General features: G+C 36.0%; 1 protein-coding gene across 1 annotated transcript in view; it reads right to left on the reverse strand.

The window, feature by feature from the left end:
* The window catches only part of KALRN (kalirin RhoGEF kinase), a 536,528-nt gene that overhangs the window by 278,872 nt on the left and 238,327 nt on the right, over positions 1 to 19,329 (reverse strand). Inside the window, exons 2-3 of the mRNA XM_029284454.1 lie at positions 10,280 to 10,354; positions 485 to 599 (exon numbers count right to left, since the gene is read on the reverse strand). Of these exons, the coding sequence (XP_029140287.1) occupies positions 485 to 599; positions 10,280 to 10,354 (190 nt within the window). The remainder of the gene's footprint in view (positions 1 to 484; positions 600 to 10,279; positions 10,355 to 19,329) is intronic.

Here is a 19,329-nt window from a genome sequence, read left to right on the forward strand (position 1 = left end):
AATTAATGTGAATTATATATAACACATATTAGATATAACTCCTTATGATAACAATTGTAATATATATTATGATGAGCTTTTGTTCTCAGGACATTAATCCTTTCAAGAAGACACCAGTGATGATGGTTAAGTGACAGCAAAACTACCACGATTCAGTTCCCATTATAGGCCCATTTCATATCACAAAAGGCACAGTGATTTGCCTTTCATTTCCAACCATTTGCATAACGTACCTGCAAAATGAAAAATAGAGAGTCTGTCCAATACTAATAAAAGAATCCCATGGACTCTGCTGAGAACCAATTTACACAGAAAGCTATTCCTATTCATTGTCTGCCATGGGCTATGTCGCTTCGCCCCATTCCATTCGGACTTGGCTGAAGGGAATGAGCACAAAAGAAGAATTTCTTTTTTCCATGCCAATATGTACCAAAGGTTTTCCAAGAACACGTCAAGGCCTTTTTTCTTTTTTTTGAACTTTTACCTTGGTACGCTAGCCAAGTAAGTCACAAGTTTCCGAAGATCTTCCTGCCTTATTCTGTCATGATTGCTGCGTGCTGGAAAAGTCAGGATGGGACCTCCTCGTTTATCACGGCCGCCTGTAACAAAGCAAACAATGGCTAGAAAATTAATCAGGAAGCACATTACATCATGTAAGCCAAAGGAAGACGGAAATGACCAAACTTCAGCTTCTTTGTAAAGATCTCCTCTCAGTTTTTTACCACTTGAGTCATTAGGGCAGCTCTCTGGCTTATTGTATACTATGAACACCTCAACTAGAAACTGGCATTATGTTAAAAAAAAAGTAAGCAATAAAAATGATGATTATTCTGTATTTTCAAACGGATGGATTTTTCAAAAGTTTAGGAGTGCCCACTAACAGCATTGGTTAGCAAGTATAAATTTCAAACTCTCCAGGTAGATAGATAGATGGTAGATAGATAGATGATAGATGGTAGATAGATAGATGATAGATAGATGGTAGATAGATAGATAGATAAAGAGAGAGAGAGAGAGAGAGAGAGAGAGAGAGAGAGAGAGAGAGAGAGAGAGAGAGAGAGAGAGATGGGGGCAGGCAGGCAGGCAGGCAGACAGACAGACAGATAGACATAGATGAGAGATGAAAGAGAGGGATGGAGGGATGGAGGGAGGGAGGGAGGGAGGAATGGACAGACAATTGGGCATTTTCTTAATATATTTGATTTTTAAATGACAATCAATGCTATTAAATCTACAGGCAAGAACTAGTCTAGCAAAACTGAGATTGACTTTTCCCTATGATGATTTGTGAAAAATCACATGAAAACTGAATCCAGGGGGAAAAAATATACTTTTCAAAAATACCAAATGTTGGTTGCTTTGAATCAACATTTAGAGAACTGAGAGCAGAGGTCAAAAAACTTATAAATTTAAAAAAAAATGAACACAAGAAACATTACCCTCACTTTGAATTGGTTTTATGACTTTTTTCAAGGAATAAAAATTAATGTGACTTTTGCATAATGTGTACTAGATATAATATATAATTGCAATATATATTATGATGAGGTTTTTGGATTCAGGTCATTATTCCTTTCAAGAAGACATCACTTAACTAGTCATGGTTAAGTGACAGCAGAACAACTACTATGATTCAGTTCACATTATAGGCCCATTTCATATCACAAATGAAAGGATCAAAATGTAATTATGTTAAGGAGACTTTTTATAAAATGATGTAATGTTGGTACTTGTCACCAGAGAAATTGTCTAGAATATATAATGGTATTTCAAATCTTTGCTGGAAACGTGAACAACATGAAGGATATTTTATCATGTTTGGTGGACATGTAAAAGCCAACAAATTTTGATGCAGATACATACATTAATCCAGAATAAAATCAGAGGTTTTTATTTTGGGACAAATGAACAGACAAAGAAAAAAAGCCATAAAACTTTATTAACTGCACCAAGAATAAATTATATATTCAAATATCACAAAATTTGATACTACAGTATGCACAATGGAAGAATGGTTGACAAAGATGATGAAACCTACAGAAATGTCTAAATTAACTTCTTTGATTAGAGAAGATATAAAATCTACATTTATGACTGATGAACCTTTATAGACTTTTTGCATGAAACAGAAAAATATGCACTTATGACTTGTGGTTTTGGTGATTAGAAAAAGATTGGATAATAGAAAAAAGTGAGGGTTTTTTTGTAATCATAGAGTAAGAGATAACTTTATAATCATATTTGTATTTATTGCAAAGAAAATCAGAAGCTTCTTTCTATTTCTTATCTCTTTTTTTGCCCTTTTTCCTTTTTCTCTTGCTTTCTTTGTTCTCTTTCATTTGTATTAGTTTTTGTTAGTTGTTATGTTTTCTTTAAAACATAACTTTTATCCCCCCCAAAATGGCAGTGATTTACCATTAATTTCTAGCCATTTGGACAATATAATTGCAAAATGATTGCAAAATTAGAAGTAGAGAATTTGTCCAATGCTAATAAAAATCCCATGAACATGCTGGAAACCAATTTACACAGAAAACCAGCCCTATTCATTGTCTGCCATGCCGTTTATTGTAAGTATAATTTGGCCCTCAAACTTTGGAAACCAGAAGTAAAATCTTTCTTAATAAAGAGATTTGTAGGAACCTGAAAGGTAATGACCATATAACAGAATAATTTGACATACAGAGTATTTAACAGGATAAAGTTGATTTAAAAACTTGCCATATATATTTTTTAAAGTACAATCTTTAGGTATACTTAATCTAAAGTTGAAGGTTATATTCATACTTCTGGCTTGGGCTGAACAACAAATCTCACCAGCTGGGTGAGCGTAATTGTTCACACATAATTAATGTTTAATCTTCATAGCAATGTGTAGCTCTTTAATAAATAGTGAATCCACTTTGCCTTACCAATGAACCAAGGGAGTCTTAATATGCAAACTGAAGTTTTAGTAACCTGGATAATAGAAATTATCCATGGAATAGAAATTATTACCATGGAAAGGACCAAAAACAGATGTCTGATATTTATATTTATCCTAATGTGCACTCATTCTTTCTGATTTCTTTACAAAATCCAATTCCTCAAATTTGTCACTCTGAACCTTAAAATCAAAATCTAAAATGGTGGTAGTGAAATGAACTAGGAAACCTTTCTTGATTTACAAATATTAAATCTATAGATATATTATTCCTGGGGGAGGGGGGAATATCAGCTAATTTTTAGAAGACATAACATTCACCTAATCCAATCTAAATAAATAACATTCAAAAGAAATGTTGAAGTATTTTCATTGGTGTATCGTGGTCATGTATCAATTACCAATAGGAAAAAAAGAAACAAATATGCTACTTTATTACTAATAGTTATTAAAGGGCAATATTGCTGCTTTTTATTTAATCCCTCAAACAAGTTTGAAAAATATTATGTTAATAAAGCAAGCAAGGCCATGCGTGATTATTAGAGATACATATGAAGATTCCAAATCAAATTGAATTCTTGATAACTACGTGGCTATGTCAACGTGGTTGGCAACCAGGTAGGAGTAATTCCCCTTTTCCTTTTCCACAATTCTTTTTGAATTCCAGTCTAACTTTCAGCCCTGGTACTTTCTAATCTAATCTTCCCCATCCAAGTACTAAAAAGGCCTTCATTCTGCTCAGGATGCTGATCACATCTCCCTTAACCTTCTCAGCTCAATAGCACGGAACAAGATCCTCCACTAAGCATAGACTGAGTCTATTTCTGCTGCATATCATTTTTACTTCTATCCTTTCATAAATTCATTTAATCTTATTTCCATGTTAATCTAATTAATCTGACTTTTAAACCTATTCAAAAATATGTATTTCTGAATGCAATTTGAGAACTAAAAGAGAATGCACACCGATTCACAAATTAGTCTGATAGATAATTCTTGAGCATTGCTAAAGTCTAGATTTCACAACTAGCCAGTTAAATAAGTGCTCTTGTCAAGTGTCGACAAGAACTCTGTAAATCAGAGTGATCTACAAAAAAAAGAAAGATATTAGTATTAATTTGCTTAGTGCTTGGATACCAAACCAGTAACTTCTATAATTTATTAAATTTTAAAAACAAAATAAAAACCAAAATCTTTTTTTAGTAATAAGCCAGAGTTTAAAGCAGCTTTCCTGTATGTAAACAGCAGGTACAGAGTGATCCAACTCTTCACATTCAGCTCTTGGTACAGATCGACCTTCCTTAACCAGCAAATTGTTTTTACAATCTAAGAACAGAAAGAACTGTAAAATTAGCTTGAGAGATATTTTAAAATGTTCAAAGTATTCTTGGGAATGTAGATATAGCAGACTGCAAAAAGAATTGCCTTTTGTGGAGCAACCATAGGTATTACTCTATTTTAGATCATTGACCTTTCCAAGTAAAAACATTTTCTTTTTTGTACCAAGTGAACACTTTTTTTTACGCAAGGACAAGGGCTGGCGTGAATGTCAGCAAATGTCATTAACAAACAATTGAATTGGAATGTAACTTTTCTGTCCCTGAGAACGGCTTCCAAATGCAATTGGTGTTATTTTCTTCTTTTTATATATTACAACAGCAGCACATTGCGTTTCCTTCCTTTTGGCTCTCATTTTTTTTTCTTATTAACAATCTCCTTCTAAATATTTCCACAAATAGATGCAGTGGTCAAAGCCAAATTTATGCATCCATTGGCTAACATTCACACAGAGTAATTTCCTAGCACATATCTTTCAAAATGGCTATTTGCCTTCTTACTAATAGTTATATCTCGTATGAGTGGAAAATTTGTGATCCTTCAGATATTACTAAACCGCCATGTGACATATGCTTGCTGGGACTATTTAGATACAATGTCATCAATGTGCAGTGAAGTTGTGAAGAGTAATGTAAGATCAGGACAGGCTGCATACTGTATCTGCCTGGGGAAGGAAAGGTAGAAATGTGTAAAACAGTGCAAGTTGAACTGTTTTGACTTTGTCATAGATATTTTGCGTGTTCAAAGTTCAAACAAGAACTAGGATTCAAGACCATTCAGAAACTACAGCTGCTCCTAAATGCAGCAGTACAAGTAGTTATAAATAAAACCTTAATACATCAGTATAATATTCCTAATAATAATATTTCCCTGGCTACCGATGGGCTTCTGGGTGCAATTCAAGATGCCGGTGCTCACTTATAAAACCCTGCATGGCATAGAACCCAGATGCTTGTAGGTCTCCAGTTATCCTTACCTGTCTGCAGAGTTGCTGATTTGGGCCCATATATTAAACAGTGTCATCTTATGGAACTCAGGAGATATTCCATCTTATGGAACTCAGGAGATATCCCTCCGGAGGCCCCAAGCCTGCTGGTCTTTTAAAAACCTCCCAAACCTGGATCTTCCTCCAGACAATGGACCAGGATGGTATATGAGCTCATTATAATTATGTAGTAAAGTAATATAAAGTAATATGCTGTCCCTGGGATAGTGTATTTTATTTTTTTTTATAGTCTACTTTTCATATTGTAATTTTTTTTAACCTTTTCTGTCTACCCAGAGTTGCTTGGTAATGGGCAGCCATATACAGTAAATTGAATAAATAGATAAATAAGAATCAGAGCCAGAACAAAACACAACAGCCTTGAATGGTATCATGGGCATGCTAATTGTTCTTCTAACCATGGAAGTTGGGCTGATTACTGACTCCTAATTGAAAAACCTAACGTTTTTTTCTAGCGAAGATTGTAGAGCATCAACATTTGATCCAGTCATATTCAGAATTCAGAACATTCAAGCCATTTCAAGAGTCTCAGGTTGAAACACAGCCAAGATGAAATGTTAGTGAAGTTGCTCTGTTCAAAACTCAAAACAAAACATGTAGGTGGGTATATATTGTTGCTGAATATACTTCAGCTTTCATAATAATGGATATAAATTCAGGGCTTTTTTTCTCATAGAACGCCCAGAACGGAGTTCTGGCACCTTTTTGGATGGAACCTTGTAGGGTAGGCAAGGCGGGTTGTATGACGTGTGTGAGTTCCGGCACCTTTTTTTTTTTTTAGAAAAAAAGCACTGTATAAATTAATTATTAATAATTGATCTATCAGATTTATATAGCCACTCATCTCACAAATGTGATTCTGAGAGGTGCACAATAAATAGTCATTTAAAATATGTAACAGTTAAAAAACAATTAGACACAAGTACAGTTAAATTAAAATAAAAAAATAAAACTGCAGGAGAATGAATTAGCATTTTACATAAAGATAGTTATTGACTAACCATCATTTGTTTAGCAACCATTCAAAGCTATGCTGGTGCTGGAGACAATGTGCCTTTGAATATCTATATATTCATATATGGATAAAAACCTTTTTAAAAAATGGACTTTGTTATTATATATGTTGACTGCAGAGAGAATTCCATATGTGCAAAAGTTGGAAATATCTGTCAATTCCCACAATGGAAGAATGGATGGAAAATTTAATGGAGCTGGCAAAATCAACTGTTTTAATTAAAGACAAAAAATGGATCCAGTTTTGTTTCCATTTGAAAACCAACTTTGTATTTGAGGACTATAAGAGTAAGACTGTAAGAGTAACAGTCTTGGGGATTTTCCATTTCTCTGGCATCCTTAAGGCTGCTGAAGGAAACAAGTTTTCAGGGATTTGCTAAATGCCAGTAAAGTCGAGGCTACTCTCACTTCAGCAAAATAATGCTCTAAGGAGGGTATTACAGCAGAAAAAAAAATAATTTTAATTTAATAATTAAATTAGATACTTAATGATAACTGGAGACCTACAAATATCCAGATTCTGTGCCATGCAGGGCTTTAAAAGTGAGCACCTCCATCTTGAACTGTATCTAGAAGTATTGATATTCCGAGTTGGTATAAATATTATATTCCTAGCATAGCTATGTCAGAGTTCCTTTCCAACAACCAAACTGAAAATGAACAAACCAAGAAAACAGGCTTCTTTAAGCTTGACTACTTAGATGTATTAAGGAATGGTCAAGGTTTTTAAACAATACTTTTGCTTTTAAATATGAATACAAATGTACATTCAAATTTAATATCTAACTTTTTTTCTCAGACATTTTTGATGGAGGGAGGATGTAACTTGTCCATTCTGAAATGTAAGCTGGCTTGCAGCTGGATTATCTGGACCCAACAGCTACCACACTTCTTATCAGTTTTAAAAAGATAGCAGCAAAGGACAGAAGGCAAAATCTTCTAAGAGAGAAGACTTTGAAGAAAATCAAAAGTGTGAAATCAAAGCACAGAGAAAGGAAGGCACTTGAAAGTAAGTACCCATATATGAAAGGAAACAGAGAGCTCATGTGATTTGGGTGGAAAAGGAGAAGCAAAATTCATTTTTGAGCTCAGGCTTTTTGCAGAGATATGCAGGACAGAATATAAAAAGCAACAGCAGATTAGGAACAATGCTCCTCAGGCACCAAATAAACCATAAAGATACATTTCCAAAAAAGCCACTGGTAATTGTTGCCTGTTACTGAGAGGCAGCATAGCTGGCAAGATTGCTATTGAGCTTACTGTGTCAGAAGTGATTGCCTTTTCAGAAGCAAGACAATTGGACAAGAGAAGTCTCAAGTGTCTTCTCTACCATCTTTTTAAAAAGAGGACTTAATGGTAACCCTTTCATTCTCTACAACCTCTGCGAGTTCAGACTATATTATCTTTAGGTAACAATTTACACTAGGACAGCATAAAATCTCCTTTCTGAACCAAAAACCCATTTACACTTCAGAACAAAATATGCAGTATTTTAAATAACTAAGACCAAAAGAAAGTCACCTGATGCAGTTTGCTTTTTTCCAAGTCTATTACAAATCGCAGAAGTAAAATTATCATTTTTTTTACCAGGATCTCTAACAAGAGCACAGCTACCAATTGAGCAATACACGAAGGACATGGGAATGGCAATTACATGAATCTTGCTTAGATGAAGCATGACCGATATCTATTAAACTTGAGCATCACTCTATTTTACCATTTTAGGTCAGTGGTCAAGGTAATTCACATAGCTTTTAAGTTGGCAATATCTAGAAGTAAGATATTGAATAATGGATCATACATGCCAAGTGTAGGATTGGATATAAATTCATAAAGCATATATACATATGCAAAAATATTCATCTTTTAATTTGTAATTAATGTATTTGAATATTCAGTTCAGTGTTGATTCCAAAGGCATGAACTTGGAATAGTGTACAACTTTTATGATTTGTCTATTCACCTTCTGGCAAAAAAAATACAGCATATCCATGTTAATGTGGAAATAAATCTCATTATTTATGCAATTATTACATGCATTCATTCAGTCAATCATTCAATTTGTACGACTGCCCTTCTCACCTAAGTGACTCTCGGCTCACAAAATGTACAATGTATTAAAATTACCTCTTGCTTTTCCACTTCAAAATGGATAATAATTAAACACAAAATAGAATAAACAGACAATTAAAGCAGAAAAGCAAATAAATAGTTAGGAATGTAAGCAACAACTATCAGTAAAAACCCATTTGAACAAAAGCCGGTTGGGATACAAACATATTTACTTGCTGCAAGGAGAACAATTAAGATGAACTTTCCCAGCCTTATTTTATCTGCAATTTCAGAACCTCAATGGAAACAGCAAATGTCCCTCTGGGGAATAAAGAAGGCCACTACTGAGAATCTTAAAATCTCAGGCAGGCTAAGAGGGAAAGAATATAATCTGTCAAATAACCTACTCACAAGTCATGTGAGTTTTATAAATCATAACCCACACTTTGAATTATGTCTGGAAACTGCTTTCACTTCTTATTCACACTATAATTAAAGGTGTGAGAGTTTGATCATCTTCTGTATTTGATCACCCAACAATGGGGATGTGTCTTTAAGACATTTTGGTTTTTGTTCAAGGATCAGCATTTACTTGCCTGTTTAATTTTTATTATCTTGCTTCACTGGAATCCTGTTTTCTCTCTTCTGACTTGACTTTTTGACACTTACCCCTTGCTTTTTGGTTATGTTATTTCTAATTTTCAACTATTCAGAGCAGAAGGAAGTTTATCTTACAGATATAATGTGAGAGTGTTGTGCAATTTTCAATATGTTGCTGTTTTCTTATTGAACTACAGCCCAACCATTTTATTTTAATTTAGCATTGGAACCGAATCTGAGGTTTGCAAAAATTCTAATTAATTTTAGTTGTATGTAGAACCATATGTCATCATGCTAAATTACAGAGAAATACAAAAGTCATTGCACAAGTTTAAAATAACTAATTATTTTTAATCCAATAACCAAATAAGAAATTGCATGTAGATTGTAATTTAATGTCAGTTTAGGAAGATATATTCTATCCTTGTACCTCATTTTGCTTGACAGGGGGGTAGGTAACCAGAGATCTACTAGATGTTTTGAATGACAGTTGTCCTATATATTGCTTCTGACCAAGCTTGGGCTAATGGGAGTTGAAATACAAAAAGTATTTTGGATTCAACAAATAGGATTTTTGTTTGAATCTTACAGTAAGTAATGATGGCAAAGATTGAACATGAGACATTATTCATTTAATCCATATCCATCATTTCACAAAGAAATTCTTCTCAAGGAGGCAAGGAATAAAGGAAAAGAAATTAAAAACAGAGTTTAAAATGTCATTAAAATACATCAGTACAACATGGCTGAAAAGTTACCCTTAGGAGTCTGCTTGTTAAAACATTATTTAAATCCAATCAATAGACCAGTGATGGCGAACCTTTTAGAGACCGAGTGCCCAAAAACTGGCCCATCCCCCGCCCGCCCCCCATCCCCTGCCCCGCCTGCCCGCAGGGCCACTTACCGCCTCCAGGGCCCGCCACAGATCACCCAGCAGCGCTATGGTGGTCATGCCCTCTGCCCGCGCCCTGCAGCATCAACTGTGCATGATAGAGTATGAAGGCAGAGTCTTGTCTATGCTGCTTGGCTGCCATGTCCTTGGCTGCACTGCTCCGCGTGGGCCATGCTCAGGGGTGACTCTCCTTCAGGGGGGCTGCTGGAGAGGAGGGTGTCGTGGGGGAGGCGAGGCTGGGGCAATGGCACGTGTGCCCACAGAGAGGGCTCCGAGTGCCGCCTCTGGCACCCGTGCCATAGGTTCGCCACCACTGCAATAGACTATTGTTTCTTTATATCTTGTGAAACTCGGAAACAAAACCATTACGTATTACTCTTTATTTCTATACTTTTCTAATTTCTGCTAGCTTTAATTAAACTTCAGAATGGAAATGAAAAGACTGTGAACTTACCTGAAACAAAGGCCACCTTTTCCTTTAGTATGGGAAGGACATCAGCAGCTTTCAAGCCGTCATTGCGGAAAGATCCTGCAAAAAAATGAAGGAAAGAAAAAAAAAAAGAAAAGAGCAATATTCAGTTAAAAGGTATTGACCTTCTGACCTTGTTTATTTCATCTACCAAATCAATAGAAAGTGAATTTCTACAGTTTGGGGTTGAAAAGATGTGATGACCTAAAAATTTGACCCATTGCAATTTTCTTCTAAAGAAAAATCTATCATTTTATCCATGAAGCATTCTGCATGATCAGACTACAGTATGATTTTCCATCCTTCTGTTACAGTATCTAGACTGAAATATAAGCAGTAGAGAGTGAAGATGCCTTCAGTTCAAGACTGATTCCTGGTGATTGTATCCATGCAATTTTATTACCAGGAAGTGGCAGATCATTCTTCTCTAAGATTTTTGTTTTTTTAAATATCACTCAAATCTAAAACTCTGGCGATATCTCATTCAAGATTAATCCTGTTTAACTTCTAAAATCAGTAAAAGTCCGTTAGGTGTTGTCCATCTGCTGAGGTAGCATGATGGCAGCTTCATTAAAAAATGAAAACAATTTCAAAAATATAAAATTATATATTAAAGTTACTAGGGGTCGCTAGGACTTCTCCAATTGTATGCTTTTATATCAACACGCTGAAATTCCAGATTTGAGAATATGAGAGATAAACCTTGAGCCTATGCAAACATCCATCAAAATGCTGTTCTCCCTTTAATATCCATATTCTCCAGCAATTAAGTTAGGTTTCCAGGGAAGCAAGGAATGTATGTAGGTAAGTGCTCTATATAGAAAGACTGGCCTGCCTGTATCCTGTGTTAAAAACAAAGATTAGAGATCAAATCACTTCTTTCTGGGAACTATCTGAATTTCATTCCCCGAAGAGCTTCTTTGGACCATATCACCTAGCTTCAGAGTGTTCTCACTGCAGTACATATAGTCCTCAACTTACAACCACAATTGAGCTCAAAATTTCTGTTGTTAAGTGAGACATTTGTGAAGTGAGTTTTGCCTCTTTTTATGACATTTTTTGCCTCAGTTGTTAAGTGAATCACTGCAGTTGATAAGTTAGTAACCCGGCTGTTAAGTGAATCTGGCTTCCCCATTGACTTTGCTTGTCAGAAGGTCACAAAAGGTGATCACGTGACCTTGGGAACAGCAACAGTCATAAATATGAATCAGTTGCCAAGAATCTGAATTTTGATCACATGATCGTGGGGATGCTGCAGAGACTGTAACTGTGAAAAATGTTCATAAGTCACTTTTTTCAGTGCCGCTGTAACTTTGAACAGTCACTAAATGAACTGTTGTATGTCGAGGACTGCCTGTACAAGTAGATGATTGCATAAATGCTACAAATAAGAACTATGGTTTATGATTTCTAACATTTCAAACATGATCATCAAAAGAAAGTAAAATGCCATATGGTAGTTACTACTGATTGGGCCTTGCCGGCTTCCTCTTCATTCATTCTTAAATAGCAATTAGACCAATAAATCATCACTTTATCCTCCCTATAAACCCCAATGAAGTTCAGGTTTCCTGTCTTTCCCAAACAAGTTGCATGTCTGCTTTCTGCCAAGGTGCATGAGTCATTTCTAGGCTGACTTGAGGCAGCTCAGCTGTTGCTTAAGAGTTGAGGGAGGACAAAATGTTGGTTGCCATGGTACAGTGAGGAGTGAATGCAATTCACGTTCCCCCTACACAATAATAACTATTCAGTTGAAATTCCACCTACACCATCAGCACAACAACGGTTATGGCAGACAAAGGAACCTATAATTTCCTAGCCCCAAAGCTAAGCAATGCTGGGCAGAAGATACGCCACTGGATTAGAAGCCATTTTTGTTCACTAGCCTGGAATGAAGTCTTTTCATCTTAAGAGTTCCCCAACAGTAGCTAACCTCTGCTTATTTTCTGTTTCTAAAGAGAAGTATTACTAAAGGCCAGCAGAGAAGGGGGGAAATCACATTCTTCCCAAATATGCTTGCTCTATGTTTATACAATTCCTTTAAAAAAGATACATTTGTCCACAATTTTTAAAGCTGTGTATAGGTTGTCCTCGACTTACAACAGTTCATTTAGTGACCGTTTGAAGTTGCAATGGCACTGAAAAAAGTGATTTATGACCATTATTCACACTTAGGACTGTTGCAGTAGCCCATGGTCACATGATCAAAAGTCAGATGCTTGGTATCTAGTTCATACTTGTGACCATTGCAGTGTCCCAGGGTCATGTGACCACCTTTTGCAACCTTCTGACAAGCAAAATCAATGGGAAGCCAGATTCATTTAACAACCGTATTACTAATTTAACAACTGCAACGATTTACTTAATAACTGTGGCAAGAAAAGTTGCAAAATGAATCAAAACTCGCTTAACAAAAGCAACGTACATTTTGGGCTCCATTACGGTCATAAGTCAAGGACTACCCGCAAAAACAGATACAAAGCCGCTAGCTCTGCAGTGGAAACTGTATCCCGTTTCATACTAAATTTGTCAAATTACCTTGAGTATCTGAAATGTTCATAATTGTGGTTTTCATGTCAAACCTCTGCCTTCCCCCCCCTTTTTCTTAATTATTACACAGTATCACTTAGAGCTCTAAAAGATGGGCTCTTAACACCAATTCTTTGAGATTTCTTTTTAAAAAAAAAAACACAAGCCAATTCCTTGTGGAAAAAGCATTAGGTAGGAGAAACACACACATTCAAAGGGCATCAGCAGACCAATGTGATCCATTTAAATGAGTTCCCTGAGTAAATGGAGCAATATCAAAAATAGTCATTTCATACAACTACAGCATCACCCCCAGTTTTACTCTTTGTGGCCCTTTATTGCTGCAATGTTATGAGGCTCAGTTCAAAATGATGACCATTGCAATGGATGAAGATGAAGAATACATGGGCATGGCTCCAGGGTATCTGAGGAGCCCGTCTCTCCTCAATGGAACAAGCCCGCCCCACTCATGCCAGCAGAAGAGGCCTGCTATGAATCCCACCTGCTAAGGAATTGAAGCAGGCAGTGTCAAGAAGAGCCTTTTCTGCTGTGGCCCCATCCCTGTTAAACGCTCTGCCAGTGAAAGTGAGAACTGGCCCCTCCTTTTGGCCTTCCAGAAGGGGATCAAAACCTGGCTTTGTTGGCTGGCCTGGGACCCCAAGGGGGTTGCTCATTGCTGGAGGTGGCTGACAGAGTAAGAAGACCTCATCCCATCCCGTCCATCTCTTAGCTTGCTTACTTTCTGTTTTTTTAAAAAACAATATTCTAATCTGTATAATTTTTAATGTTTTAATATTTTGATCTTTTTTTTACTTGCTTTATAACTTGTAACTGCTCAGAGTCACCTTATGGGGCAGATGGATGGCATAAAAGTTCAATAAGAAATAAAAAATACCAGTAGTTAACTGAATAGCATAGAGCAAATAATAACGAAAAAGATAAAATAACGAGATGGCAGACACAGAACTAACCCAACTAAATCCTTTTACAAAACAACAGGAAGGGGAGGGTGCTAACATCTAATTGTTGGAATCTCTCAGCTAATACAGAGGCGGGTCCCAATGTTTAATCTTGATTGCTGCTGAATGGTACTATCCATTTTTCCTTCTCTGAGTCTCCTCACTAACTTTCTTCTCTAACTCTTTTCAGAAACTCTCGCAAGAAAAATCTTGTCAGTCTCCTCAGTTTTTGAGGCTCAAAAGGCTGGCTTCTCAGGCTACCCGAGGTTTAAAATACTACAGGACAATCTTTCTCAACCTTGGGAACGTGAAGAGGTGTGGACATCAATTCCCAGAATTGTTTAAATTTAGAGAGGTTCTTGTATTGTTTATCTCTGAAGGAAAAGAGAGTTGGAGGTTAACTTTGCTATAAATTTGTTGGATGTATTTTTGTCACTTTTAATTTCTTTTGCTATTCTCTTCCCCTTTTCCGTTAGTTTGTATTTTCATGTTGGATGCAGAAATTTAATAAAGATATTTTTTTTAAAAAAAGAATGCTTTCATGCTGAGAATTACATTGATCCATAGGCAAACACATACAGATGAACTAAAAGTTGGAAGTAGAAATCCACTAAAGCAAAAAACATAATATATGCATGTACCAAAAGTCATGCCCTAAAGACAAAGTCAGGCTCTGTAGACCATGTATTATATAAATTATTTTAAATGCTGAAATTGGTTGCCATTTTTTCTAAACCCCTCCTTCCTTATTTGACGTATCACCTTTAAACATTCTTAAGTGTAGTAACATTTTCTCTGAAAAAGTATTAATTAATAAAACCTATTGTGTTTAGCTTATAGGTTTGACTTTTGATATACAGTACCCTATATAATTCATGTTTTCTTTACATCAAACAGCTGGATGATATCCTTGAAAAACTCTTTCAGATGTATTACGGTTTGCCACATGAGGAAATAGCAAAATGGACAGATACTCTTGGAGAATGGGCAATTTCCATGGGCAGTCACAAAACAACTATTCCCCAGCTGTCAGAATAGGTTCTGCTTTTGTGACTAAGGAAGGAAAGCTTAAATGGAAATCAGTAATACAAGCGTACAACCAACTGTGACCACTGAAATCACAACAAAGGAAATAGTTTGGTAAAGATACTTGGCTTCATTTTTGGATTTGCAAATATGAATGTACAGACCATTTTACATCACAGTATCTCCATTTGTTGGCCAGCTGTTTCTAATCCCATTACTTCCTGTACAGCAATTGCATTTTAAACAAGAGACATGTCTGGAAGTTTCCCTCCAAGTACTGCATACATGCATATGTTTTGCACAATAAATTTCCCACCTACCTTTCCTGCCCATGCTTATCCTCAGCAAGGATTTTGCAGAGCGCAAGCTGCTCTTACTCAAGAATAAATCAGACAAATGGAGACTCTTACTTTCATTGTCAGATGCTAAAATTCAGCCTTTGTACAGCCTTTGTACAAAATGGAACCATATCCATCTGGCTTTCTATGTCTCTTAACCCTCTTAAAAATATTTTAAAATATTAATTAACTTAATTTCACCTGGCTACTCTACGCACACATTTCTTCAGTGTATACCTTTTGTAATATTTCCTGTTACTGCATCAGCACATTCAAAGTATGTGAAATATCTTACCCCTCTCCCTACTTTGAGTGGAAAACCTGCCCTGTCATTCTGGTAGGAAAGCCATTTTTAATCTCAGTCTGGCATTTCATTAATTTATCATTCTAACAATGGAGGAACAAAAGGGAAGTGTATTATGTATTAAGGCGCAGCTTGGCTTATCTAAGGATGACAGTTTAGCTAAATGAATTCATGAAAGATGACAAAATGGAAAGTAAAGAATTTGCCAAGGGGAGATTTAAAAATGAGGTAAAGAAATACCAGAGGGCAAACTCCTATAAAAATACCAATTCTAAAATTGTCTGATTCTCAGGATTCCTTCTTTAATGGTGCAACGTAGAGGAAGGATCACCTGGTGTCCTACTTTCCATCTGCATTCTTCTACTGTTATGTTCACAAAAGAATTCAAGCTGGAATAATGAAAGTTCTTTTCCTTTGTCCATGCTAATTATCCATAGTATTGTTTCCAGTGGTTCTGGAAAGTTCTGCAATTTTGATATAGATATGTAAAAAACAATAATTTACGAGATTTAATACGGCTGCCCATTCCAAATGTAAACAATTTTTAGAAACATTTTTTAATTGAAGAAATTTTTAACAAAGTAAAAACTGTAAGAGAAAATGAAAAAAATTGCCTGCCTTCCCCCACCCCCAACACACATTTTTCATCACTTAATTGTTTTGATATTTTCTGATGTTCAATAAACAGACATATTTGCTAACTAGACTTAGTGGCATGTGTCCTTATTCAAATTTAGATGCAGGGATTCACTGGGACAGTGCTAGGTCCCTTCTAGACTGGAAATTACCATAGTGATTTTCCATATGGCAGCAACAAAACTAAACAGGTTGTATAGCCAACTCATCCCACTTGTGTCACCTTGCCCATTCTTCTCCTCTGCTTTGGAAAGGCAGACCTAAATATGACTATAGCTGCATTCAGTTTGTCCCCAAGTGGAAATTCAGCAGGGCAAGATCACATAGCGTGTCTGAGGCTAGAGCTTGATTAGCAGCTGCTATATCTTTTCTTTTCTTGGCTATCTTCATGAAACACCTTTGCCAGTTATATCATTCAATAAGCCCACTTTTCTGATTTTTATCATCATCATTAGATCCTGTACAGAGCATAATGGTCAGTAAGTGATTTTCAGCAGTTTCAATCATTCCGCAACACCTTCGGCTTTGTCCCAAGAGACATTAATAATCTTAAGATCTTCCTTAAGTGTTTGGCGGCAAGTTTTCCAAGGCCAGCCTTGTTTCCTCTTTCCTCCGGGAGGTATTCAATGTGTAGTGCAATTTTTGGATGCCGGTTTCTAGACATATGTAAGATGTGGCCAACAAACTGCATTTGACATTCTCGATAGGTGTTCTAAATCTGCATTTTGTAGTACTTTTCTGACTTTGCATGACATATATTAACAAAATAGGTTTTATTCACATGACACTAAGGTTAAAAGGTAATTTGGGAGTTCATAGCATTTTTTTTCCTCCACGAGACCAGAAGGGCGTAGACCATATTCTTCTCTCGATACAGTCATTCTGTTTCAAATCCTTCAGCTTCCACAGCTGATGTAGATGTAGAACCTGGAACTATTCAGTCTAATCCTAAGATCCTGTGCCAGGTTTTATGTTTTTTCTTCTCTACATCCTTAACACCCTCTGCCCTTTCATTGTCTTAGTTATAATTCTTGTATCCTAATTTGGCTTAGAAATTGAGCCAGAGTTCATTTTGTTTCTGATGGATTTTTTTTTATTCCTCCTCCAGCAAAAACACATCTGATTACTCTAATAAATTCTATTTCCAGAGACAGCCTTTGCTTCTTTCTTAGATTCATTTCATGGTTGCCAGAGATATTTTTACTCTTTTGATTGTCAGTTCATTTTGCACTCCTTTTGCTATTTGGCAAGTAACAAACATATCCTCTGAATGACTCTCTTAACACTGAGACTAATGAATTGTGCTAAATGAGGATGTTGCTTCCTAGAATCTTAACTAAAATTATGGTTATTCCCTATTTTAAAATCTATTTTAGCAAAAAATGTGAGATATGGAATCTCCAAAACATCTTGGCCTCTGTTCAGTCCTTGCATTATCATAAAAACACATTGTTTAAAATGCCGTAGCTAAATTTTTCTGTGCAAACAATTTGAAAGTCCAAGATTTCGAATATTTAGCATCACATAAGTTTTGGCATTAAAACCATGATTCTGGAGGTCAACAAAAGTACAACTTTTTCCAATTATCTACAAGCAAATCACTAGCAAAACCTTTTCAGCCTTTCCTTTTCTGGAACCATTACATTACTCTCGTTTTATGTCTTATATTTTTTCCTCTATTAAATTCACCTCATGCTGTTCATTTTTTAATAGCAACTAAGCTCCTCTTAATCTGTGTAGCCAACCTCTAGCATCACCTTCATTTCCATATTGATAACCATTACATTCCTTTCCTGTCTTCGGGATATTGTTTTTATGAGCAGAATGCAAGTCCACACCTTAAGAAGTGTCATGCCAATCGTATGCTTTTCTCATCATTTGTTACTTGCTTGAGTGTGCAAGATCAATATCAATCTTTTTAAACTATAGTATTTCCTATAATATTTTCCCATCGTTTGCAAATGAAACAGCTTGTTGAGCAAACTGTTCACCACTTTGGTCAATACTGTTTTATTATTCCCCAAATTAGGAACCAGAACTAGTTATAAACAAGGCAGATAGTAATGGTCTACTTCAATGGTTCTTAACCTTTTCTTCATCATGGACCCCCTTTAAATACTTTTTGTGGCCACAGACCCTGGCCACAGACCCCAAGACTTAACTCAAGATTTAAAACATAACATTTCTTCAAGCCTTCAAGGAGCCCCTGTGATATCGCGGCCCCTCAGGTTGAGAACCACCGGTCTATTTTACCTAGGTAATTTGTTGTGTCAAGAGAAAATCAGCCGTGCAAACCCTTACCTGCAATGTGAAATGACACAAGCCACATATCTGGCATTAATTTCTGCTGTTCATGCAACCTAGATTTAAGTAAGCATGCACACAAAACCAGAATTTCCCACAGAGAGTATACTGAAATTTCATTGTCTTTCTTGGAATATCTCAATTTTTCAAACTGTGCTGTCTTACAGATATACACTTGAGCTGTTTTCTTACTGACAGGAAACACTAGCTCTCAATTTGAATAGAGGAGAACTTACAGTGAGGAGGTAGAGCAAATACATCTATCATACGGACTCCGTACTGAACTAGTTTCATAGATTAATTTTAAAACCATGGCAACCAAACAAACCATCGTCAAAGTAAGGCTAATCCCACTGTGCCATAACCTCAAACCAAACCATGTGTTGTCTTTAAGACAAAGATTACATTCACTTTATACCTGAAATATATTGTCAAATGAAAAAGATTGATGCTATTAGTGTGCATTACTTAGAATCTTTCCAAAACTAATATTGTCTCCTGGCTTGCCTATCCTTTCCTTTCTTTATTAATTATATGCCACTTGTTATAACCTTTTCCCTATTTGGATAATTCAAGCTTTCCGAAGGCTCCAAGCTCTTTGACAAGTCTGGTCCGAGAGTCACCATTTTGGGCCCCCTTTAAAAAATAAAATCGGAAGCCTGTCTGTGAAATTTCCTGCTTTGTGGATCTTCATACAGGAGGAGCCTTTACAGAAGGAAAATCCTCCATCTCTGCTGACTTTTTACTTTTCTGCAGGTCTGAAATTTCTTGTTCGCATGAATGCCAAAAACATGCTGAGACTGATAGGCTGTGAAAGTATCAATGATTAAGCCAAAGAGATGAACTTGTTACGGTAATAGAATTAACCTTTCTTATAATCATGACCACTCAGGGAGACATTTTCTGGTGTTTGTGGTCAGGAAGTATCACATGTTAGAA

This window comes from Protobothrops mucrosquamatus, unplaced genomic scaffold, assembly GCF_001527695.2.
Source record: "Protobothrops mucrosquamatus isolate PMUCROS unplaced genomic scaffold, P.Mucros_1.0 scaffold606, whole genome shotgun sequence".
NCBI lineage: Eukaryota > Metazoa > Chordata > Lepidosauria > Squamata > Viperidae > Protobothrops > Protobothrops mucrosquamatus.